The 25,180-nt window shown below is 37.8% G+C and overlaps 1 protein-coding gene across 2 annotated transcripts in view; it reads right to left on the bottom strand.

Annotated features, from left to right (window-relative positions):
- Taf1 (TATA-box binding protein associated factor 1) overlaps positions 1-23,021 on the bottom strand; it is a 54,454-nt gene extending 31,433 nt beyond the window's left edge. Inside the window, exons 1-14 of one of the 2 annotated variants that reach the window (XM_069332322.1) lie at positions 22,937-23,021; positions 19,423-19,708; positions 18,822-18,913; positions 17,961-18,175; positions 16,853-17,095; positions 15,082-15,279; positions 13,974-14,168; positions 13,438-13,577; positions 11,123-11,331; positions 5,750-5,985; positions 5,067-5,225; positions 3,862-3,996; positions 2,850-3,038; positions 669-824 (exon numbers count right to left, since the gene is read on the bottom strand). In XM_069332322.1, coding sequence (XP_069188423.1) covers positions 669-824; positions 2,850-3,038; positions 3,862-3,996; positions 5,067-5,225; positions 5,750-5,985; positions 11,123-11,331; positions 13,438-13,577; positions 13,974-14,168; positions 15,082-15,279; positions 16,853-17,095; positions 17,961-18,175; positions 18,822-18,913; positions 19,423-19,679 — 2,424 coding nt within the window. In that variant the 5' untranslated portion in view covers positions 19,680-19,708; positions 22,937-23,021. Of the gene's footprint in view, positions 1-668; positions 825-2,849; positions 3,039-3,861; positions 3,997-5,066; positions 5,226-5,749; positions 5,986-11,122; positions 11,332-13,437; positions 13,578-13,973; positions 14,169-15,081; positions 15,280-16,852; positions 17,096-17,960; positions 18,176-18,821; positions 18,914-19,422; positions 19,709-22,584; positions 22,728-22,936 lie in introns of those variants that run through there. The other variant, XM_069332321.1, reaches the window with a different exon arrangement.
- Positions 23,022-25,180: the final 2,159 nt, after the last annotated feature.

Here is a 25,180-nt window from a genome sequence, read left to right as displayed (position 1 = left end):
TGAGAGAACATTAGTGGGATCTGTGAAACATTAATTAGCACAAGGACATGAAGGAGCTTGAGGAAGTAAGTGGGACACAAGTAAGCACTGGGGAAGGTAATAGCACATGAAGAATGAACATTGGGAAAGGTAATACAAGGTGAACAATGGGAAAACATTGAGAAAGATAACAGAACAAGGTAAACAAAGGGGAGGGGGAACACTGGGAAGACAACAGAACAAGATAAAGGAAGGAACACCAAGAACGTAACAGAACAAGGTAAACATGGGGGGGGGACACTGGGAAGACAACAGAACAAGATAAACAATGGAAGAACACTGGGATGGTAACAGTACAAGGTAAACAAGGGGGGAAAGATGATGGATGATAAAGTGTGGGATGTGAGAACATTGCTAATATAATATTAAGTAAAATACAGAGGAACACATAGGATAGAGGAAATATGGAAAACAACAGGGCAGACGCGAGAACATGGTGGAATGTGAGGAATTAACGACACTCACTGGGGATGTTATAAACTATACTAGTATTTTCAAACAAATATGCACAAAATATAGCTTTACCCCAAAATGCTAGTGTTTTAACATTAATTAGTAATTACAACAATAATATTAATAATTACCAGTAATTACTGGTAATTATTAATATTAAACCTTAGTGACATTACCTGCAAAAAGTCCCTAATGAAGTTGTTAGCTCTCTTGGAGTTTGGCCCGGGGACTTCATAGAGTGGACATTCTTGACCAACAGTGAATACGCCGTCTAGCTCACGAATGCAAAAGTTATTTCGTGTTCTTATAATCAGAAAGTCTGTGGAAATGATCTGAAAAATAATAAAGAATAATTTAATTAATGAAAAACCAGATGATTGAAACTCAGTTTTATTCAAAATGGAATAAAAATACACTTGTTCATATCTTTCTTTTCTATGTATTAAATTAGATATCTTAAGTCAGTTGATATTATTAGGGAAAAAAAAGAAAGGCATTATGGGGATTTATGTATTCTAAGCAAAGCAAGGATATTGGAAACAAAACTTTTCTGAAGCAAACTTGACAAAAAAAACAGCATTGAATATAATGAAACACCATTTTCTAGGTAAACCCAGAGAGGCTCCCTGGAGCTATAGGACTGATATGCGCAAAATTAGTCTGGGGCTTCAGTCAATGGAGTTCTGCCTACCGGGGACCAGAGCCTGAACCTGACCCCCTCAGATAGGCACCAGGAGCAATGGCCTAAGGAGATCTTCTTGTATTTGAGGGTATTCCTCATCTGCCAGCAGCTGGGGTTAGGTACCCAGAAAGGTAGGCATCTCAAAACAAACCCCACATGGTAAAAAATGCAAAAACCCAAGACCGAACAGAGAAATAAAACTCCCCAAAAGAAAAGAAAAGCAAACACACAAACAAGCAATCGGATCCGGAGCCCCAGACCCCCACACTGGCTCTCTACACTTTAGTTCGTGGCTGAAGCACTCTGGGGCAGTTGTCGATTCTGGCCTCAGATTTGTGCTGGATTTTGTTCCCTTGTGATGTTTCCTGCTGTTTGTGGCACAGTGGCTAGTTGTATTATAGTGTGCTGAGGGCTGCATGCACTTAGGGCTACCTTCCATAAGCTCCCTGTGAGTACTACCCTTGGGTTCTAGGGTTTTCTTCCCTCGGGCTTTCAGGCTTTACTTCCGTAGGGGTTCCTGCTGCTCGGCAGTTGCCCCGCAATTGGGGCCAGCTGGGGTTTAGTGGCCTTTGTTTGGCCTTGGGTAGGAAGTGTTGTTATTGCTGGTTTGGGACGTGAGGTGCTGTACAGCACGCCAACCAATGTGGCGGCTGTGTTCCCTGTTCCTCCAGTTGGGGTTGTGCTTTTGTGGGGTTTTCTTTTCTTCTTGTTTATTGCTTGGAGGAGTTCTGCCTGGTTTGACTATTTGTCCACTTCATTTTAAGCACCTGGGTGCCTAACCCCGGTCAATGGCAGACAAGGAATACCCCCAAATACAAGGGGGGTCTCCTAAAGTCATTGCTCCTTGTGCCTCTGAGGGAGCCAGGTTCCAGCTCTGGTCCCCAGTAGGCAGAACTCCATTGGCTGAAGCCCCAGACTAATATAGCACATATCAGTCCTATAGCTCCAGGGAACCAAAGGGACTCCCCAAAGAAAAATCAATAAATTGTACATCACTGAAAAAACAGTCATCAGACATTATGATTGATTATAAGAGCAATACACCAATGGCAGCAAAAGTTTTAAAACTAACGAGGCATTTTCAACAATGCTGGCATGTACGTCAAAGGAACTGAAGGTAGGTACAATAATATTATTTTATAAACTAATACAGTACCGCATTTGGTTTCCACAAGTAATTTATGCACAGCTTGTTAATCACAAAATCATAACAAAAACTTATTTAAATTGACACAGAAGATATATACTTATCTGGAAAATGATGATAGGAAAAGTTTATGAATATTATATTTAAAATAAATCTAACTTTATTTATGAATTGAAGTAAGTGGCTGCAGATTTCCAACACAATTACTATTACGTATAATTTTATTATTAGCTAATACTGACAAAAAAATTGTAACAAGTACATACATCTTTATTTATAAAACAAACCACATTCATACTTCACAAAACTATTATTTTGTAGTGACTTGACAAACTTAGTCAAAAAATCACTTACTAAATTATACAGAAACTAACAATACTACAAGATTATATATGATGAACTGCATCAGAACACACACATATATACATAATTAGACTAACTCCTTTTGTCCTAAGGAATGGTAAAAATTAAAGAGGTCTTTCTAACCAACATGAACTATGTAATGTAACAATTTTACAATAAAATTACCTTGTGTTCATACAGAGGTGCTCTGAACATATTGTTCTCCAAGGTCTGAATGCTCTGGCCTGGATGCATAGCCCCAAGGAAAGGAGAAGTGTGTGCATAAGCTGTCTCACCAAAGCGGAATTCTGGGGGTCCCTTATCATTTCCTGCTCGTCGTTTGTAGTAGTTCTTCACTCTTGTTGACATACCAACCTGCAAGTTTATTTCAAAATACAAGAGTTTCAGTGATTTACAGTCTCCGTGGTGTAAGTGGTAAGACACTCGCCTGGCGTTCCGCGAGCGCTATGTCATGGGTTCGTATCCTGGCCGGGGAGGATTTACTGGGCGCAATTCCTTAACTGTAGCCTCTGTTTAACGCAACAGTAAAATGTGTACTTGGATGAAAAAACGATTCTTCGCGGCAGGGGATCGTATTCCAGGGACCATAGGATTAAGGACTTGCCCGAAACGCTACGCGTACTAGTGGCTGTACAAGAATGTAACAACTCTTGTATATATCTCAAAAAAAAATTCCACATATTATGTAGTGCTATATAGTTTTAATGGCTTGGCACTTTCCCCCAGATATTTCCCTTCCACATATTATGTAAACAAAATTAAAAGTGCCCTTACTAATTAATGTAAGAGGAGAGAGCAGTAAAGGTAAGAGGTGTTCTTAATGATGGTCTTGCCTGTAACAGTGTACACAAGCCAGCACCACCTTATAGTCTACTACAATTTATTTGATTGAATACTGTTTTTTAGCTTCTCGGTGAAAGAAAGTAGCAACTGGTAGCTTAAATATTTTTGGGTGTGATGTTACTATATGCTTCAAAATTATTATAAATAAATTTATATGTATAATAACAAGATATATCTTTTATTAGATAATAATAGCCAGAGAAATGTCAAATCTTAATAATTATGTAGATTTAAAAGCAGAGCCCAATTTTCTGAAATTTCTATAGAGAAAATGTTCATTAGTGTGAGCCACTATCCAAGGGGTTAAACTACATACAGTACAGGGAAAACCCACCTGGGATAGAAGTGGAGGATACTCTTCACAGTACTCTAAAAGAACAATGTCACCATCCTTGCCAGTAAGATCTTCAGGAGTTCTCATGAAGAAAACATCACCCCCGCCAGATGCCAAGCGCTCCATTTCTCTTTGCTGTTAACAAACAAACTTAATGTTAATGAAGAAACATTAAGAGAAATCAAAAGATAAAAGTAACTTTTAAGTGACAATATGAATCAAAGCATTAGGGTCCTCATTTTCATAACCTTCAATAGAAAATCAGATTACTATACAGTGGAACCTCAATTCAACGAACTTTGATTTGCCGAATCTCTGGTTGGAACACACTTTCCATGCCAGATTTACTCACCTGAATCGACGAACAAGAGTTCACTGAAGGATGTGTGGATTTGCTTAGAATGTTGGGACAAAGTTCACAGATGGAGGCAACATTATAAAAAAATGGTTGGGGGCCTTGGGAAAACCACTGAGTATATTTCAAACCAAATTCTATGGTTCTTTTTTATTCCAGTTGCAAAGGGTTTTGTTCAGTAAAATATGGGTCCTTTTTCCTTTGAAAATGAGATTTCGAGGCTAGACTGTTTGAAACATGCTAAATGTAGTTACCGTAGATCTCTTTGCACACAGGTTCTCTTGATAATTGGCTTTCATATGACAGATTGAAGTTAAAATTTCCCTGTGAAATTAGCCCATAAAGCCTGTGGGAAATATCCGGGTATGAATGATAACTCAATTAATATGGCTCCAATAGCATTTTTGATGATTTTAACAGATGGACTCAACATTACAGAAAATTGCAGGGGTCTTGGAAAAGCTATTGAATATATTTAAAACCAAATTTTATAGTTTGTTTTTATTTTTAGTTGGCAAGGTTTTTGTTCACTCAGGTATGGCCCTGCTACCTTTGGAAAATGAATTTTAAGGGTGGGGACATGAGAAATAAACTAGGCATGGTTAAATTTTGTTGCAGACTTGTTCATTTGGGAGTTGTCTATTATATTATAGGTTGAAATTCAAATTTTGCCTAGTAAAATTAATCCATAGGGCATCGGAAATGCATTCTGGAGGCATCTCTGGTTGCAACGAATCCATCACTTTAACAAATTGAGGTTAGTCCCATATAGTTCGTTAAATCGAAGTTGTACGATACTAGATAGTATTAAAGCAAACCAAGCTCATTATTATGAACTATACACATTTACCTTTGCTTTCTTCTTTATTTCCTTAGTTAGTGGATACACAGGATGAGGGGCCATATGTGACAGAGCACCATGGGAATACCGCTTTAGAGGAGGGCGGTGGAACAAACGCAGCTTCTTCTCTCCCATATACGTGGGTAGAAAAGGTGGTTGAAGTTCAACCTAAACAAAAAAAATGATAAATAGTAAAAATCCTTATTCACAATGATAAAATGTTAATTCTGCAGGTGTAATTGCATGCACACATTTGTAAAATGCAAATGTCTTAAATCACTTTTGCTCCCAGTGCACTCTAATTGTTTATCATCCACACTGAATCTGACTACTGCACTAAATTATATCTTCTGACACTTATATTTCCAGCATCCACTTGGAGATGAAATAAAAATTTACTTGGGAAGGATAGATTGGGGAAACCTGAGCATAGTAAATGGGCTGTCCGAGGGAGGTCATATGACTCTTAACAGATGAAATAACACTGGATTGCATTGTAGATAAAAATTACAACATGTTTATAAACATTCTAATTATGTGCATCAGGATGACACAAATGAACTCATTTATGCAATTATGTTACCAAAAATGGCTTACCTGTTGGTAAGCGTACAAAGTCATGGATCTTTGGACAACATTAAATCACAAGCCTTACTTTAATTGCATAAAAAGCAAAGGAATTTAAAACTTACAACCGGAGTGGAATGCTGAAGAAGACCTCCACCCATGGACATCTTAATAGTTTGTTCAGATGATTTAGGCTGATAGTATTCATCATTAGAAATGTTGAATGGGTCTTTGTCTGGAGATTTAGGTGGAGGAGGAGGAGATTCTTCCTCAATGGTGGTAATAACACCAGCTTTTCCCAAGAGAATCTTAGACTTCTTTACATGAGGATGAGGTATTTTGACCTTCACTGGAGCATCAGCTGGAGGAAGAGGCTAAGCCATTATATGTGTTCAATTTTGTTATCCAAAATTACATAATAAATATCAAACAGACAATAACATTTATGATACTGAAACTACATTTTATTTAAGAATTCAAACTTTTAAATGTGTGTTGAAAATCCAGATTGACTTGGCAATGTTGATACTTGGAAAAATTTATCTTCAACTCTGAATTTCTTTTGCCATCAGCAATAAATATTATTAAACAAATACTGTATACAATCTTGTTATAAATGTTTTACTGTACCTACCCTGGCTCCTTGAGATAGAGATTGCATGGTTCACACCCTAGTTATAACATCAGCCCAACTCTTGTGACTTATTTCCATCATAAGAGGTAAATTTGTAAGTGGTCCTGTCATGTATATTCAAGTCACCACCAAAACACCAACTTGCTAATGTACAAACTAACAAATAATGCCCCTCAAACATCCCTGCAGCAATAGTTAGGAGTACAAAGAACTTCAATTATCACACTTCAAACTATTTGTCAATAGCAAAGCTAGACAGACTGCCACCAGACAACTAAGCTGGCAACAGTCATATTTTGTCCTGCCTAAACACTGTATGCATCAAATTAGATAAAATAAAATTCACTGACTCCTACAACAAGCAAAATTCACACCCTTCTCTGATATTCTCGTCTTAACGCTCAACATGATTCATATACAGTGGTACCTTGGAATACGAGTGTCCCTGAATATGAGTTTTTCGGAATATGAGCAGGATTTGCTTGGAAAATGTGCTTCGGAAGGCAAGGGTAACCTCAGAACGCGAGTTTGTTGATATGCGTACAGGCCGACCTAGCGCGTGGTAGTATGGCGATCGTCGCCCCTCACCCGTCAGTTTACCAGTGCCTCGCGCCCAGTGACTATCCCACGTCAATTCTTCACCCGGATTTTCAGTGTTTTGTTGGATTTTTGGTCATTTGACCATAAAATTTGTTATATATATCTCACCATGGGTCCCAAGAAAGCCAGTGGTAAGGATCAAGGCAAGAAAGCTCATGTGAGGATGAAAATAGAGGAAAAACAAGAGATCATTCGGAAGCATGAAAATGGTACACGTGTTGTTGAACTTTATAGGCAGTACAACAAAGCCACGTCAATGATATGCACTATACTTAGCAAGAAAAAGGACATTATGAGTGCTAAAGTGGCAAAAGGCGTAAGAACAATCACGAAACAAAGACCACAAATACTTGAAGTGGAAAAGTTGTTATTAATTTGGATACACGACAAGGAGTTAAGGGGTGATAGTGTTTCGGAGGCCATCATTTGTGAGAAAGCGAGGGTATTGCACGAAGACCTTGTAAAGAAAACCCCTGGAACGAGTGATGCAGATACGAAAGAGTTCAAGGCAAGCAGGGGATGGTTTGAAAAATTTAGAAAAAGAAGTGGTATCCATAGTGGTGCGAGGCATGGGGAGGCATCCAGCTCAGACAAACCAGCCGCTGAACGATTTATTGAAGAATTTAAAGAGTTTGCAGAGGCTGAGGGATACCTACCACAACAAGTGTTTAATTGTGATGAAACAGGACTGTTCTGGAAAAGATTGCCTAAGAGGACATATATTACCAAGGAGGAAAAATCCTTGCCCGGACACAAGCCCATGAAAGATAGGCTTACGCTTGTGCTGTGTTCAAATGCGAGTGGCGATTTGAAAATCATACCCTTGCTAGTGTATCATTCTGAAAATCCAAGGGTTTTCAAACAGTATAAAGTGCAGAAAAATCAAATGTGTGTGATGTGGAAGGCTAATAAAAGAGCATGGGTGACTAGGATTTTTTTTCGGAGTGGGTGAATGAAGTGCTGTGCCCTGCCATAGAAAAATATCTGCAGGAGAAACATTTGCCACTCAAGGCCCTGCTTCTCCTCGACAATGCTCCTGCTCATCCTCCAGGATTGGAAAATGAATTGATGCACAGATACAGTAAATTTCTCACAATAAAGTTCCTTCCTTCTAACACCACTCCTCTAATTCAGCCTATGGACCAGAAAATCATAGCGAATTTTAAGAAACTGTATGAAAGGGCACTTTTCCGGAAATGTTTTGAAGTGACTGAAGCCACAAACCTCACTCTCAAAGAGTTCTGGAAAGACCATTTTAACATTTGTAGTTCTTTAAAACGTGTTGACAAAGCTTAGCAAGAAGTGACTAAGAGACCCTGATTTCTGGCTGGAGAAAATTGTGGCCTGAATGTGTGACAGAAATAGACTTTGAGGGGTTTGAGCCTGTAAATGATGCGCCTATTGTTGAGGAAATTGTTACCCTGGGCTGGCAAATGGGCTTGGAATTTGATGGTGATGATGTGGAGGAGTTGGTGGAAGAACACAATGAAGAACTGACCACCGAAGAACTCCAAGCCCTTCAAAAGGAACAGCAAGAAGACCCAGCTAAGGATGTTTCTCCAGTGGAGGAGGATGAGGCAGTAGCGAATGTCCCTTCTGCAGAAATTAGGAAGGTGTGTCAGATGTGGGAAGAGATGCATACTTTTATTGAAAAGACTCACCCAGAGAAAGCTGTAGTAGGCCGTTGCCTTAATCTTTTCAATGACAATGTGATGCCTTACTACAGAAACAGCTTGCGAAGAAGGGAAAAACAAGCTTCCATGGACAGATTTGTTGTGAGAAAATCGAGCAGTGAGCCACAACCAGGACCTAGTGGTATCCAAGGAGTGCACACCAGAAAGGTCCTCACTGCCTTGTGTTATAATGGAAGGGGACTCCCCTTCCAAACAGTAACACCTCTCCTCCTCCCTCCTCCTCACCATCTTCCATACGCCTACAGCATTCATCAACAAGGGTAAGTAATAACTTGAACATAGTTTTGTAGGTTTATTTAGATGAATTAGGTATAAAATTTAGTTTGAAGTGAGGTTTTTGGGTAGTCAGGAACAGATTAATTCATTTCCCATTATTTCTTATGGGGAAATTAGCTTCGGATGATGAGTTTTCGGATTACGAGCTGTCTCCAGGAACGGATTACACTCTTAAACCGAGGTACCACTGTATACACATTAAAACCATGAGAACATTACTGGTACTCGCACAGAAATATAAAACTGATCACCAGTTTCACCATTAACCCTTGCACAGAGATGGTCTTTGGAGAACAATGAGCATGCAAGTTGTTGGCAAAATTTGACTTAATGCTATGATTAATTTACAATGAGGAAGTTGAGCCTGTATAATTAGGTAATTACAGGCTCTACTTCCTGATTGTAAGCTAGTCACAGCATTAAGTCAAATTTTGCCAACAACTTGCATGCTCATTATTCTCCAAAGACCACCTCTGCTTACTTTGTCCATAAATACCATATGCACTTTACAATCTTGCTCACATACAGGTACTGTACCTTTTCCACTAGTTGTCTCAATACAAATACCTGATCAGCACACACTCTTCCTCTACAGAACCATGGTCATCACTAAATTCCCAAATTTCCATTATCCTTGCAAACACTATTCTGCCATACATTTTACTAAGTATAATCAACTACTGTAACTAATGCCTCTGATTTTTACACTCCTATACTCACCCTCTTCTTTAATACAGGTACAATCACAGCTTCTTTTCTAGTTACCTGGTACAGTACCACTTAACAAGCTTCGGGGCACGTTTTCCACACCCATTCCCTGCTCTTTTCGTCACTTCAATAAATTTTTATCAACATACATCATCAATACCATCAATTGTTCCACATTTCATATTCTGCAATGATGCAATACTCTCATCCAGAGTTGTATTTTCTAGCCATTTTCCATTCAATGTTCACTAGAAAAATCAATCTTGTTTGTATTTGCACTTTAAGCTAGTCCCCTTAAAGCTTCCCTGAACTTCCCTGAAAATTTAAACACAAGCAACCTAGAACCTCCCACTCCATACCAGGTCCTGAAATTTACAGACACCTACTGGTGGCTAGGACTAAAATCTGGCCCCGCCTTCAAAGATGGGATCATGAGGTCAAAAACTGACCCAAAACAAAGGAAACTGACCAAAAAATCATGAGGCAAAACAAGCAACTACTCTTATGAAATGAAATTAACACTACTGTGCGCGCCATGAGAGCGCCACAGACTTTGACGTCATGGGGCTAATGGTGCGGGCAAGCATGCAGCAACACCTAAATGTGTATACTCATTTCAGTTTTCTCACCTTAATTCTCATGCTACGTTGTTCATTTTGGTATCATTGTGTTCGCAATTAAATTCCCTGCAGATATATATGCATATAATGTCCAAAAGTCTGGCGAGACTCCCCGCAGCAAGCCTAAAATTACCCGTGAATGCGCCCCAATTTGCACACTACAACCTAATGTGTATACTCGTTCAGTTTGATAACATCAATTTTTGTTACATCGCTCGTTTTGGTATCAAATTGCTCCCAATATAAAGGCGTGCATTTTAAAACTAGTCTCATAATAATAGAGCAATAACTGGAATTTTAACAAATATTTTAATTTTGGACGCTCATCATCAAAATTATTTATGTCTTTCCAGTGTTCTGACATCAATTTTCATGTTACATCGCTCGTTTTGGTATCAAATTGTTAGCAATATTAAGGCGCGCATTTTAAAACTAGTCCCATAATAATAGCACAATAAATAAAATTTTAACAAATATTTTAAAATTTAAAATTTAGACCCAAAAACTATTTATAATCTTTCAAGTGTTCTGACATCACGTTTCATGTTACATCTTTCATTTTGGCATCAAATTGTGCGTGTTCTAAAGGCGCTACTTTTGAAACTATCCCGAAATCGATCCAATAAAAAATTAATTTTATACAAATATTTTTGTAGTGGACGCAAGTCCTGTCCGCGACTAGGACTCAAGATAAAAAAATGGACGTGTTCGGTGTCCAAAGTGTCCAAAGCGAGCGATAGTGTTAAGAAAGCAAGGTAAATAATAGATGGCACAGGTGAACAGCCACTGCCACAACTTGCCTAGCCACCACTAGACAACACCCAGGTCACATCATTTACACTCAAAAGGTGAAATCTATCATATCAAATAATATAAGTACAAACAAATGCAAGAAAAATATGCAATGAATAAACTAAGTACAATTTATTACGGTCAGATATTAAAGAACAATGGAAAATATACAACTACCTTGGGCTATAGTTGCTGGATCAACATCTTCAGGTATGCCAAGTATGATATTCTCATCATTAGGGTCAAGGGTCAACACTGTAGGTTCAGGAATGTTATCCATATTCTCTGGGTCCCAGATGATATTGTCCTCCCACCGACCATACACCAACTCTTCATTTTCAACAGGGAAAATGGAATACCAAGTGTCATCAATGTTGTTTTTTCTGTAACAAGGAATAAATCATTGTAAATTACACAATAAATTTCATGAATATAAGGCAAAAGAATGAAAAGGGTTTACTGATTGAATCATTATAAAAATAATTAATGAAAAAGTAGGACTAGTAGATGAACATGTGAAGCAAATGTGTCTTCTGTTAATGGTTCCAGTTTCTCCATTATAACTCTACACACCAAACTTAATGCTCTGCTACATTTTCTCTTTAAACACATTGACTTTGTGAAAACTACGTTTGTAGCCTACATTTTTCTCTCTAATGTAACTGTTATGACCCCACATACGTCATGTAAATATTGGTGTTAGTGTGCGTAGAGGTCATAAGTTCAGTCACTTATTTTTTGTTAGCTTACTCTTGTAGAAATATTATTCTACAGAATAACAGAAGTTTAGGTTCATACACACATATATTTAAGGTATGGATATATGGTGAATAAGTCATAACAACCGGTGACTGCGTAACTGCTGGAACTCCTCCATTATCCCTTCCCCCCCCCCCCCCCCCCCCCCCTGACCCTTGGTGAACGTCTCCAGTAAGTGTACCAACTGTATATAAAAATGACTTCCTTATGTGTTCACAGACATTTTTTTAAGCACCTTGAGGTTTTGTATATATATATTATATTTTATTATGTATATCTGTATGGACTTGTTGTAAATATGCCCACTTTGTTATTCTGTTATTCATGGGATGAAGAGTGGAGTGACTTGCCATGTTGGCAACACATTCTCAGCCGTCCAGGCGGCTGGCAAGTCACTACTCCCTTGATTTCCCAGAGAGGCAGACGTCATACGTCTAGTCCTCTGGTTGTATATTATATTGTGTATTTCATTCTTAATGTTGAGTGTCCGCGAGTAATGCTATATGGATCAGGCTAATTGAGATATCAGTTAGGTCAGATGGTCGGTGATTGTGGGTATTTATGGTTTATAGAGTATTGTTATAGTGTCACAGAATGTGACTGATTCCGTTGCCCACCTTTACGTGTCACCCTTCCCAACTGTTACGTAGGATAGTGTACCACTGCACCAGGTTGGAGACTGGTGTCAGCTATGCCTATGTTTAAGCCGTTACTGATATGATAGTGATTCAATATTGTTGCAAGATAAAACAGTTTTGACTGTATAGTATATGGATAGTTGGATATGGTAATACTGTACTACATATTCTACATAATTCTTCAAGTTATTCTAGTTGTGACCACTAACTTTGTTTATCCTCCCCAACTTGCAAGGAAACATTTAAATTATTTTTATTTATATATACAAGTACTAGTTCTTACTTTCTTATAACGCCACTAGCACACAGGGCGTCTCGGGCAGGTCCTTAATCTTAATTTTCCCTGGAATACGACCCCGCCAAATCATTTAACAACCAGGTACCCATTCACTGCTGGGTGAAAAGGGGCTACAGTTAAGGATTGGCGCCCAGTCAATCCTTCCCGGCCAGGATATGAACCCAGGCAAAATCACTTGCGAAGCGCCGGGCGAGTGTTTTACCACTGCGCTGAGGGGGACATAATTAATCTAACATTCTTCCATTTTCAGACACTAAGATGTGACTGGTCCATTCCATCTTGAAATGTCTTATCTAGAGATCAATCTTCCTTGCCCATCAATCACATCCCACGACAATATGTGTAATCTTGGAGATTAAATAATAATCTCACTTTTGCTCAGTTTTTCCAGGCTTTATGACTTGAGGCATTAGTAAAAGAACACAAATTTCTTCCTTTCATATGTATGACATTTTTGTAAACTATTTAAGAACATTTCTATGATAAACAAAATTGTCACTGCATATATTAAACCTTTTTAACTTTTTTTCTAATTAAACAAATACAAATTAATAATATGACTACTAACCTAGTGAAATATACATATACAAGGAAGTAAAATACAATTGTAATAAGTCATTGTAATTGTAATTACAATTGTAATTTTAAGGAAGTAAAATTAAAAATAAAATACAAAAATACACCTCAATAGCTACTCCCAGTATAAAGTGGCTTATTTCCACCCATCCCTCATGTTTACAGTTTGGACACGACTTACATGGAAGCTTGTTATAAAAAGTAAATGAAAAACTTACGGCATTTGGCTTTTAGACTTTGCACTTTTTGCAGATGCAAATGGTGTAGCAGCTTTGGTTGGCTGACTGAAAGCTTGGGCAGTGCGATTATAACTACTTGGCACCCAGCCTGCTGCCATATTCTTACGTTTTTGATTGAGCTGTTGTGATCAGAAACAAATAATGTTAATCTATCCATTTAAATAAAAACATGTTTACAATAAGTCATATGTTATATATTTCCTACCACATCACGATATTGTAATGCTAATGACATAAAACACAAACTTTTAATATCCTTTATACATGTACAGTATAAGCTATTCTTTAAGAAATTAGCTTTTCACGTGTAAATAAGTTATTATTCAGGAGGGAAATAACTACTGTAGCAAAATAATGATAATTACAAAAAAATAAAAAAAATTCAATATGCCCAACATTTCCTTAAAATATTTAAATACCTAAAACATAAATATCTGTCTCTACTTTTCCAGGATGAGATAAAAAGTAAACACTTGCTTTCATTAAAACAATGTCCAACTTGAGATATTTTGTACCTTGTGCTTAATATCATCACCATTCCAGATAATATCCTCCTCCCAGTTGTACTGTGTAACCATGTGGAATGAATCGTCAGGAAACTCCTCTTCGCCATCTGCATCATAGCCGGTCTTTTCCTCTTTTATGGCCGCATCAAAAACCTCCATGTCTTCTATTTTTATGTCGGATTTCTCAGATGAACCGTGCTCATCCTGCGTGTTAAACATTAATATTGATAAATTGGTGTAGGAAAAAAAAATCAGCCACAAGTGTGCAAGACAAGAGAGGAGAAGGTCAATTTAGAAAAATGTCAGTTATGGTGGTTGTGGGAAGGAAATGTAATGTTGCACACTATATCCAGTCCTCATTTTTGGAAATGAAAATCTGGTATGAAAAGGGTCAGTAATGGAAACTAGTTTAAAAAAAAAAAGGTGTAAATATCTTGGATGGATATGGCAAAGAGGAAGTACAGTACATCCCATATAAATGTGGCCTGAGTGAAAAGGGCGAGTGAAATAAATGCCAAGTAACAGAATTTGTGAAGCATAATACAGTGGTATGTATATATGTATGTATGTATGCATGCATGTCATGTATCTTTGCAGAATGCCTTAGAATGCCATAAAAAGGGTGTACAAGGATGAAATAAAATTATCATATTGCAGAGGCAGACAACCAGTATCTTGGAAGGCAAAAAGAGGAGCAATATATGAAAGTAAGGGTGGAAGAAAGGTCAAAGAGCTTGAAGAGTGAAAGATGTATGTAGTGAGAGCCTCTCGGAGAAAATTTTGCTATGGCCACTTCCTAAGAGGGACATACCACATATATAAATATTGTACATAAATATTTTACTTGCAGTATCAACCTAATCTGTACATTGCCATTAATATCAGTGCTCGATTACTCCTGTAAATACAGGACACGGCAATACAATTTCTGCTACAGACAAAAGAAAAGAAAATCAAGTGTCAGCACTCTGGTGTACCAACACAAAAGACTAAACTTCCAGTCAATAACTTTGCAGAAATTGTATGTCCTGAGTGCCACTATCAAAACAATTGTTAATTGAATTTGAATGCTGCTTTCAGCTATGATTACAGGCACAAATAATTTTAGGTAACTTACCTTAACTCTTATTTTGAAGCCATAATCGAAGTTGCCGGCAGAGAGTGGTACATCAAGCATGTCATACCACAGCTGAGCTGGACCATATCGCCAATCAGTTTCATGAGGCTTATTGGGATCACGATCGTTGTTTTTATCCCCATCACCTTTGTGGTTACCTGAACTGGAATCCTGTTCCTGAGTTTGACTGAATCGAATCTAAAAAAATAATTGGAAATTGCATTATGTATGTGATGTAACTATATATTATCATACAAATAAATCTGTGCTTCTGTGAAAGAATTACATAATAACTATGTCAACAGCAGAAAATGGCTATATTTATTTATTGAAGGTTGAAGGCCAGATAATAATAATAACTCATTGTGTTGGGGACAGACAGCCAGCATGTATTCATACACGTTAGGCTTATATCAAGGTCCTCCCCCCTCCCTAGATCAAATTACTAACCCCTCCTAGGATGCAACCACACAACAAGCTGACTAACCCCTGAGCAGCTGCTTAAACATCTACAGGCATTTTAGATACTACAAATGATATACGCACATTTCCCAGAATCAAGCAGTCTCCGTCAACCAATAAATGGGCAGCTTTGGTCTAAACCTTGTCAGGTGGATGGGAATACAAGGCCTTCAAACCACAGTATCAAGGCAGTCTCACATAGTAGCCAGCAGCAATATCACCTCTAACCAGCCTCGTCCCACCAACTCTGACCAGTCTCTGCCACCTCAGCACTCAACAGCCACACCTTAAGGCTTACCTTATCATGACACTGTCGTATTATACAACAACCACCACTGAAATCATTTACATCAAATATATATCTAGCCACCATATTGCGTGTTTCTTGTCCAAACCTGTCATTAACATTACATTGATGACCCCGGAAGCGTGAAAAATTACAAGAACAGCAGAGGGGGGGAGGGATTATCAGAGCCAGGAACAAGTAACTCAAGAGTGAGAAGGGAAGCAGGCCCAACCCAAACTGTTCCAATCACATCAGGCAGAAAGCAACAATTAAGGAACAAGTAATGAAACATGATATAACAGGATTTATTCACTGAGAATGACAGAAGTGTGTGAAGAGCTCAACAGGAGGTTCCAGATATTCATGATAGAACAATTAGTTCCTGAGCTAAGGGTGGATGGAGCCAAACCAAGCAACACTGGAGGACTTTGGGATAATTATATATGAAGTAAAAAAGCGCCTGATGGAGCTAGACCAAACTAAGGCAGTGGGACCAGATAAAATATTGCCAAGGATACTAAGAGCAGAACCCTGGTGCTGGCCACTTACTATGACAAATATATAAAAGTCAAAACAAGAGAACTGCCAGAGAAGTGGAAGAGGGCATTTATTTGTATATCATGCAAGTGACAGAAAAAATAATAAGAAACAGGCTAGCAGAATATTTGGAGAAAAGAAACCTTATAACACAACACCAGCATGGTTTCAGAGATGGCAAATCCTGCCTTACAAGCTTGAGTATAAGAATGGGCAACTGAAATCAAAAAGATAAGAGAAGGGTGGGCAGATTGAATAATTTTGAACTGTCATGGACTATAGTCTGAAACCTATACACCAGTCAATTAAAGAGTCGAGAGGTGGGACTCAGGAGCCGTGCCTCATCCCTGCAAATACATCTAGGCGAGTACAACTAGGCAAGATCATCATCATACTGTATTTATGTTATGAAGAACATTTCTTCGACAAATTCTTAGCAGGAATTATAAACTTGTACAGGCATTATAATAGTAACATGACACGTACGCAATCATCAGGCCGACACATATATGGTGGTGGTTCTGGTCCAAACTGCAGTTCAAACCCACGAGGTCCATCCATCTGTGAAGATATTTCTTCACTCTGTAAACTATCGTCATTAGAAGAGTACATCCGATTTTCATCTGATCCAGATGAAAATTTTTTCTTCTTCCTTCTTCTTACACCCTTCCATATTTTAGGTAAATTTGCCATCTTTCCAGGGCCGAAGAGTCTTGAAAATCGTAAAACCTGTTGGAATGAGAGAAATGATATGTAAACATACAAATCTAGTAACTTATTACCTTTACAGAATCTGAACAAACTCTATATGTCAACCCATACTTTATACCCTGTTAGCTGAGAAAGGAGCACATGCACAAGATGTATCGATAATAACTTTCAAAAACAGCATAGAACATAACTCAATATTTGTAGTGTGTTTATGTATGTGACTACCCATGTGTAGATACTGTACAGGGATAAAGTAATGCTTGTGATGTCTAGTCTTCTCTATCCATATCACGTAGTTTCCAGTTTTATTTACAAGGTTTTAAAATAAAAATACAGTAGTCTACTGTGTGTGTGTAAATACTAGTGTGTGGTCTGACCAGACCACACACTAGAAGTTGAAGGGACAACGACGTTTCGGTCAGACCTGGACCATTCTCAAGTCGATTGTGAAAAAGAGGTAGAGAGCTTGAGAATGGTCCAGGACGGACCGAAACGTCGTCATCCCTTCAACTTCTAGTGTGTGGTCTGGTCAACATACTTCAGCCACGTTATTGTGACTCATCACCTGCACACAGTATGTATCTATTATATACTGTCTTTGTTTATAGGCTTTTTCATATTTTAACAATATGTGCTTATGGGTTTGTGAGGGAAAAGATATATCACGATAATGTGATTTCTCTGTATAAGGGGTGTGTGTGTTTATACATTAAGCTACAAGAATCTAATACAGTACCTAAAAATATAATACAGTACAGTATCTAATACAGTACCCTAAAATATAATGTTTGTATTATAAAAACAAACTCTGCAAATGATTACTGAATACAAAATACCTGTAATAAAGAATTTGCCTTGATATGAAATAAAGAAAAATACTTACTGCATCATTTCGAAAATCTGGGAAGATTTCCCTGACATCAATATTAGTATACTTGGAGGGCAGCATGGCAGCTAAGGGTGTTACAAGTTTACGGCGGTCACCAGGTGGCGTGAGAGCACCCGCTTCAGAAGTTCGAGGAAGGGGAGGAGGCGGCATAAGTTCCGAGTCAGATTTATTGATGCCATTCTCCTCTTCCTCTGCATCATAATCTTCTCCTGTGCAAAGAAAATATTATTACAATATATTTGCTTATCCTTAACTCACGCCAAGTGTGACAAAGTGAATCGCAAGACTTTTACATTGGCTGAATGTTGACAGTAATTCAACCAATGTTTGCTCTTAATACATTCCTCTAATGGTAAAATGTATTTCTAAACCACAGCACTTTAACAATAGATATCACAAAGCAATACATGACTTTGCTCACTGGGTTGTCCAATCAAAAGAATAGTTTTTGAACATTACTCCGTAATTCACATACTTCACCTCCAAAAGTTAACTATACGATAGTAATAGTAAGCAGTATCTGCATACTGACATCTATCAGACATGGCTTGAAATGATCAAACGATTTGACATATGAAAGCCATTTAATGCACACTACTGGTACTGTATATAGTACTGTATACTAAAAGATTAAATCAAATAAAAAGGACACTAGACAGAGTTCAACTGACTGTGGGTGATAAAAAAAAATAGGGCCTGAATATCTTACTATACAAACAGGGATGTAATGATAACAGACTGGTAGAATGGCACACAGTCTGGTGGTGGTTATGAGGGGGAGAATGTGACATATTGGAAGGAAACTGAAAAGGTAGGAAAAGGAAGTGGTTAAAAGCATTGACAGTTGCTACTTACCATCATCTTCACACTGAGCAAGGGTGTCATCCTCCACAGCTTCGGTTATGTCTGAGTAATCTATTGCTGATGGGCTTTTCTCTAGCACTTCTAAAGGAAAAACAAAAATAATAAATATACAAGTCCAAAACTTAACTCAAGAAATATCTATTTGCAACAAATAATTGGCTTCTGTATTCATTAAAGAAAGCGAGTGGGACCGAGTTTTAATGGCAAAGGTTAACAAATATTCTCAGTCTTTTAAATATCTGAACTTAATTAACTAATTTACAAATAGTGCATAGTACTGTAGTTAGCTAAAATATGAATGGCCTTTAGTAGGATAAAGAAAAATTGTACAGTACTGTACTACATTGTATTACAGTACAGTGTTATTACATTACAAATTCATTGCTTATATATTATTTGTATCTAATTGTGAAAAAATTTTACCAATTGCTACAAAAGGACTTCCAAACAGTTGGTGGTAAATAGGCAAAAGGAACAAAATTCTTTCAAATATTATCATCACTGAAATCCCAAACTGGTTCAGTATGAATTAAACCAGAGATTTAAAGTCGCTATGTACAACAAAAATACTTGTGCACTAAAATACTTTCCTTCTTCCTCTTCTTCACGGTCATCTTCATCATCGTCATCATCATCATCATCTTCACCATCATCTGTAACTTGCCTGAGTAGCGAACCCAAACCCAGACGTGACAGGGATGCCAACTGTCGTTTACACTCGCCGTCAAATACATCACCTTCCAATTGGCCCTGTGTATCAATATTCCCAAAAAGAAAGCTTGTTAAGGAAAGTGTGTGGCTTGTAGCTCCAGTTCCTTCAGTGGTTTCTTCATCATCGCTGTCAACCATCCTTTAAGCTGCTGGAAGTAGTGCTGGAACTGAAAAATAAAACTCTAATCACATACCAGAACAGTATTTATATTTTTTCTCATCAGTCTGAATTAACTAGTGCAAAAACATATTTATTAAAAATCATCCGAGATACAGTATACACAGTACTGTACTTGTATAAGTCAAATCTGGTGACAATTTTTCAATGTTTTGGAGGGGGTTAACCTACTAATTTAATGTTTAAAATATTAGATAAAATACAAGGATTTTAATGCAAAATTCATATAAATTTCCCAGTCACTTGTTAATGACCTCTCAGTCAGCCAATATGACATCAAGCTATTCAAGCAACAGGTACTGTACTGGTATTTCCAAGCTAAAGCTTAGATTATTATATATTATGGATGTCCATATTCCACTCTACCAGAAACCTTTTTGTAGTGTGTTATCACCAGGATGGTCTTGGATAGTGAAACATGATAATGTTGCAAACAGATAAAAGTGAATAGTGTACACTGAGTCAGGAGGCAGTTGAGCCTGCATTGCCACCAGATGTGTAAGTGATTATTGCCATGTAAGCTCCTGGCTAGTTTTAAATGATAATTTGTAAATTATGTAGTGAATTATTAAACAGCCAGAAGGGAACATCATATATGGTGTGACAATATAAGAAATTGGTTGTGGTCACATGAGTCAGAGTAAACTGTTACTGTTTGATCATTTGGGTCTCTTGAGGCACCATGGGAATGCAGATTGAATTGGTAACTGAACTAGAGGGCTAGCGGTCATGTTTTGTCGACTCTTGGGAGTTTACCTCAGATAAGTCCGTATGTACTTTTTTCAAGAATTGGCCATCGATCTACTGTAATAAATAACTATTATTACAGTAAGCCACTCTAAGCTTCCTCCCCTGTTATTGTGTTTGTGGGAGTGAGTTTAGAGAGGATTTTCTTATGTCCATGGGATATTCCAACTGTACCTCCTGAGGTTTTTAGGCCTGCCAAGTGTATTTCATTTGTGAGCCTTTAATTCTGTCTATGTGGGGTTCTGAGCACAAAGTAAATGTCAACAAGCAGTGCCAGGGGTTTTGTCATGGGAAAGGGTTCTCTGATTAATGAACTCATAAATTAAGATAATTTAAGGTAAAGGTAAATTCAGGTAAACCATAGTGTATACATACAAGTTATACCTTGTGTCCAGTGTGGAGGGGTCTATCATAACCTAAGTAAATCAATTTGTGGAAATACTTTCACTGGGGGCCAGGCCTCGACCCACCCTACCTGGAGGGCTTGCTAGATTGTATATTTGAAATGAATAAGGCAGCCCTGGAGCACAGTACTGTCTAGTGGTTATCTTTAGATGATTTCGGGGCGTAGCGTCCCTGCGGCCTGGTCCTCGACCAGGCCTCCTTTTTGTTACACACAGCCCCCAGGAAACAGCCCGTAGCAGCTGTCTAACTCTCAGGTATTTACTGCTAGGTAACTGGGACATCAGGGTGAAAAACATTTTGCCTATTTCTATCCGCCTCCACTGGGGATCGAACCCGGAACCTCAGGACTACGAATCCAAAGCGCTGTCCACCCAGCTGTCAGGCACCCAGTTTTATACCGGGTAGTGGTAGGTTTATAATGAGTATACGTACCACAACAAGTATCACATTCCCGTGATATAGAGCAATAAAATGGCTTACACTTATAACGTCATGGCTAACTTTTTAATTTCCTGAAAAATATAATAGATGGTGTAATTTGCACATTGTTTCTTCATATTTTCTCTCTATTATACAGTAAAATGTTTCTAAGAAAACACAAAAGCCATGTATCTACCTAATTGGTCTTAGTCTATTTATATAAAAAAAAATACTTAACCTAACTCCTCCAGAAAACGTTTATTTTAATAGCCAGCCAGTAAAAGATGCTAGTCCTCTTGACTACAATCAGCCCACCTTACGTGACCATGTAAATATTGACTGGCTGGCTGCTGGGGGATTCACACTGGCTGACCTCTTTTTAGGTTGTTTTTCAGGATAAATTTGTAAATTAAGATAATTTAAGCTACCTTGTATCCAAAAGCACATTAATAATCAATTATACTGTAGTTATTATGTTGAACTCAAATTTTGCTACAATGTCTACAGTGTACCTATTAATAATCTTACCTTATCTGTTAAGGACCTGTTCGAAATGCTGTGCGTGTTAGTGGCTTTGCAAGAATGTAAGAACACCAATGTTGTGTACTCCCACAAACCCAATTGACTATCTTATATATAAATAAATTAAACAAAGCAGCATCTCCCAAATAAATTTTCGTTGTAAAGAGAAGGAAAAAAACTTCATTTTAAGAAAGGCCCATTGAAGAATTAAATTTCAGAGAAAATTGAAACTGTGGGAAATTTCACAACTGAAGGAAATGTCAGTGACTTCAGAAAAATCAGAAGATGTAAGGTAAACAAAAATTGCCTATTATGGGTGACCCTGAATGGGGATAGGCAGAAAGTGCACAAAAATGTCAGAAAACTACAAAGTGTCGAGGATGGGAAAATCCAGTAAAAAAGAAACGACCTATCAAAGGAAGACAGAAGCTAAATCAGAGTGTAACTACTAAACTAAGGTAGAGGAAGACTACAAATGATTTCTACAAAGTGATAGGTATTATGTCTGTGAACTGGAACATAAAACACAACGATCAAAATTACTAGAGGGCCCTTTTTTTTAAGTAATGTTTGACAACCCATTAGGTTGCAAGAATGAGTTGCCCATTATTGCACTGTGGAGTCAAGGCATATGGGGAAAAACGTACAATCACTATTGTCTACAGCCCACTAGCAAATAACACTTAAAAGGTCACTTTTTTTGCACTTGAGCCCTTTAAAGCATATATATACAAAAATAACACTCTTATATTTGAGGCGCCACTGACGTACCAGCAAAACAGTAATCTGGTGAAAGAGTCCACTGGTCCTGGCCCACCGCCTCACACAGGCATCTCTCACTACTCTCTCCTCAACTTATTTTCACACAATCAACTGAATAATACCACTTTAGTCAACTAATTATCAGGTTGGCCTCATCTTTACGGGGTTTACAGAGTAATTGGTGATGGTTGTTCCGTGTTTGTTTACTCCCAGAGCCTCGCCACTGTTGCCACATCCACAACTCAGAGAGAAAACATGTTAGCTAAACTAATATTTTGCTTCACTTCCTGAGCGCATTATGTGCCTCTGTTAACATTTTCCCCGCCACTCACAAGATACGGTTCATATTAAATTAACTGACCTAATTATTAGTTTTGTTTGAGGCAGGCGAGGCCTACCGCCACCAACTCGTATATAACAATTTCGCATACAGTCCGGTCTGTACACAAATAACCAGTTCGTGTACATACAATTACATACAGGAACCCTTCCGTGTCCCTTGCTGTTCTCGTCTTCCAAGGCAATAATATAACCAAAATTAGACGCTATAATTTGCTAATAAGTTAATGCGAGTAATCAGATGGTACAAGATAATAAATAATAATAATCGCCAACCAGCCACATGCCTGAAGCTCGACAAGCCACAAACCTCTAACCAGCGGGGCGAATCGTATATAACCGTTTCGGAGGGCGTCGGTTCAGTACACAAAAGTCCAGTTCGTTCACATACAGTTTTATATTCTGGAACCCTTTTGTATACACGACTAACACGAGGTGTAAACGAGGTGTAGACAAAAACGGATATATTTGGTGTAAACAAAAACGCAAATATAAAACACACATGCGCTGGCGTGTGTTCGCTTCGGTTCTCGTCTTCCAAGATAATAAAATGCCCAGTAGAAATTGATAATAAGTTAAAATTGTGAATAATAAGAACGCGGTTTTTCCCAAAAAACGGTGGGTTTTCTGAGGGAAGAGACCGTATGTCTGGAAGCTGACTTTAACCGCCCCAAGCTGTGCGCGCAACGAGTAAGAACGAAAAGGATGATTTAAGGACGAAAATAGTAAACCAACTCCCAGACTCACAATAAATTACTACGGACGAGATGGAAATAAAAATTGAATGACAGTACTATAAATTAGTATAGCAACTAATGAATATATATATATATATATATATATATATATATATATATATATATATATATATATATATATATATATATATATATATATATATATATATATATATATATATATATGTATATATGTCGTACCTAATAGCCAGAACGCACTTCTCAGCCTACTATTCAAGGCCCGATTTGCCTAATAAGCCAAGTTTTCATGAATTAATGTTTTTTTGTCTACCTAACCTACCTAACCTAACCTAACCTAGCTTTTTTTGGCTACCTAACCTAACCTTACCTATAAATATAGGTTAGGTTAGGTTAGGTAGGGTTGGTTAGGTTCGGTCATATATCTACGTTAATTTTAACTCCAATAAAAAAAAATTGACCTCATACATAGAGAAAAGGGTTGCTTTATCATTTCATAAGAAAAAAATTATAGTAAATATATTAATTCAGGAAAACTTGGCTTATTAGGCAAATCGGGCCTTGAATAGTAGGCTGAGAAGTGAGTTCTGGCTACTAGGTACGACATATATATATATATATATATATATATATATATATATATATATATATATATATATATATATATATATATATATATATATATATATATATATATACATATGTAACGGTTCTATTGTTACGTAAAGTATGGTGACAAATAAACACAGACACTAAGGTACTATATATATATTTGGTCGAATATACAGAAGTACACAGGTGATACTTTGGTGTGAGTTGAGCGCACTGAGCGTCGGTACAGTATCTCGCAAGTGTCTGCTCTAGACCACACTTGAAAGTAGACTCTGGTTAATGTTTGCTATTCTGCTGCTTATATGCTCGGGCAACACCTCACCGTGTTGCCCGGGCAACGCCTCACCTCATTCATCTCCAAAGGTTGACAGGAATATTAACAAACCATTTGGAGCGAGTATATTATTGGGATAATCTACTCGCTACACCACGAGTTTTCTATAAGTTTTCTGTTTTCTATCCGACCAGTTGTATAACCTTAAGCCTAGCAAGTATACATCTCATCCAACCCCCACAAAGCTAAACAGTCCCAGAGCACAACCAAGCTCCATTCCTAGCTCGACCAAACAAAAATCTCATTAGCCCTACCTAAAATCCTCCACTTACCCTAGACACCAACTATTGACCCATAGCAAACAATAGAACTATATACAAAAAACGGAATTCTAGCAAACATAAACAGAGCCTTAGCAAACAAACCTGGAGCACTAGTAAACAAACAACCGCTGAAGCACAACCATGCACGAACCGAAGCCTGACCATGCACAACCCACAGCCCAAGTGACACCCCCGGAGCCCGACCAGTTATTTAACCGGAGCCTGACCAGTTATTTAACCGGAGCCCCACCAGTTATTTAACTGGAGCCCGACCAGTTATTTAACTGGAGCCCGACCAGTTATTTAACCGGAGCCTGACCAGTTATTTAACCGGAGCCCCA

This window comes from Procambarus clarkii, chromosome 27, assembly GCF_040958095.1.
Source record: "Procambarus clarkii isolate CNS0578487 chromosome 27, FALCON_Pclarkii_2.0, whole genome shotgun sequence".
Lineage (NCBI taxonomy): Eukaryota > Metazoa > Arthropoda > Malacostraca > Decapoda > Cambaridae > Procambarus > Procambarus clarkii.
This window is presented reverse-complemented; position numbering and strand designations above follow the sequence as displayed.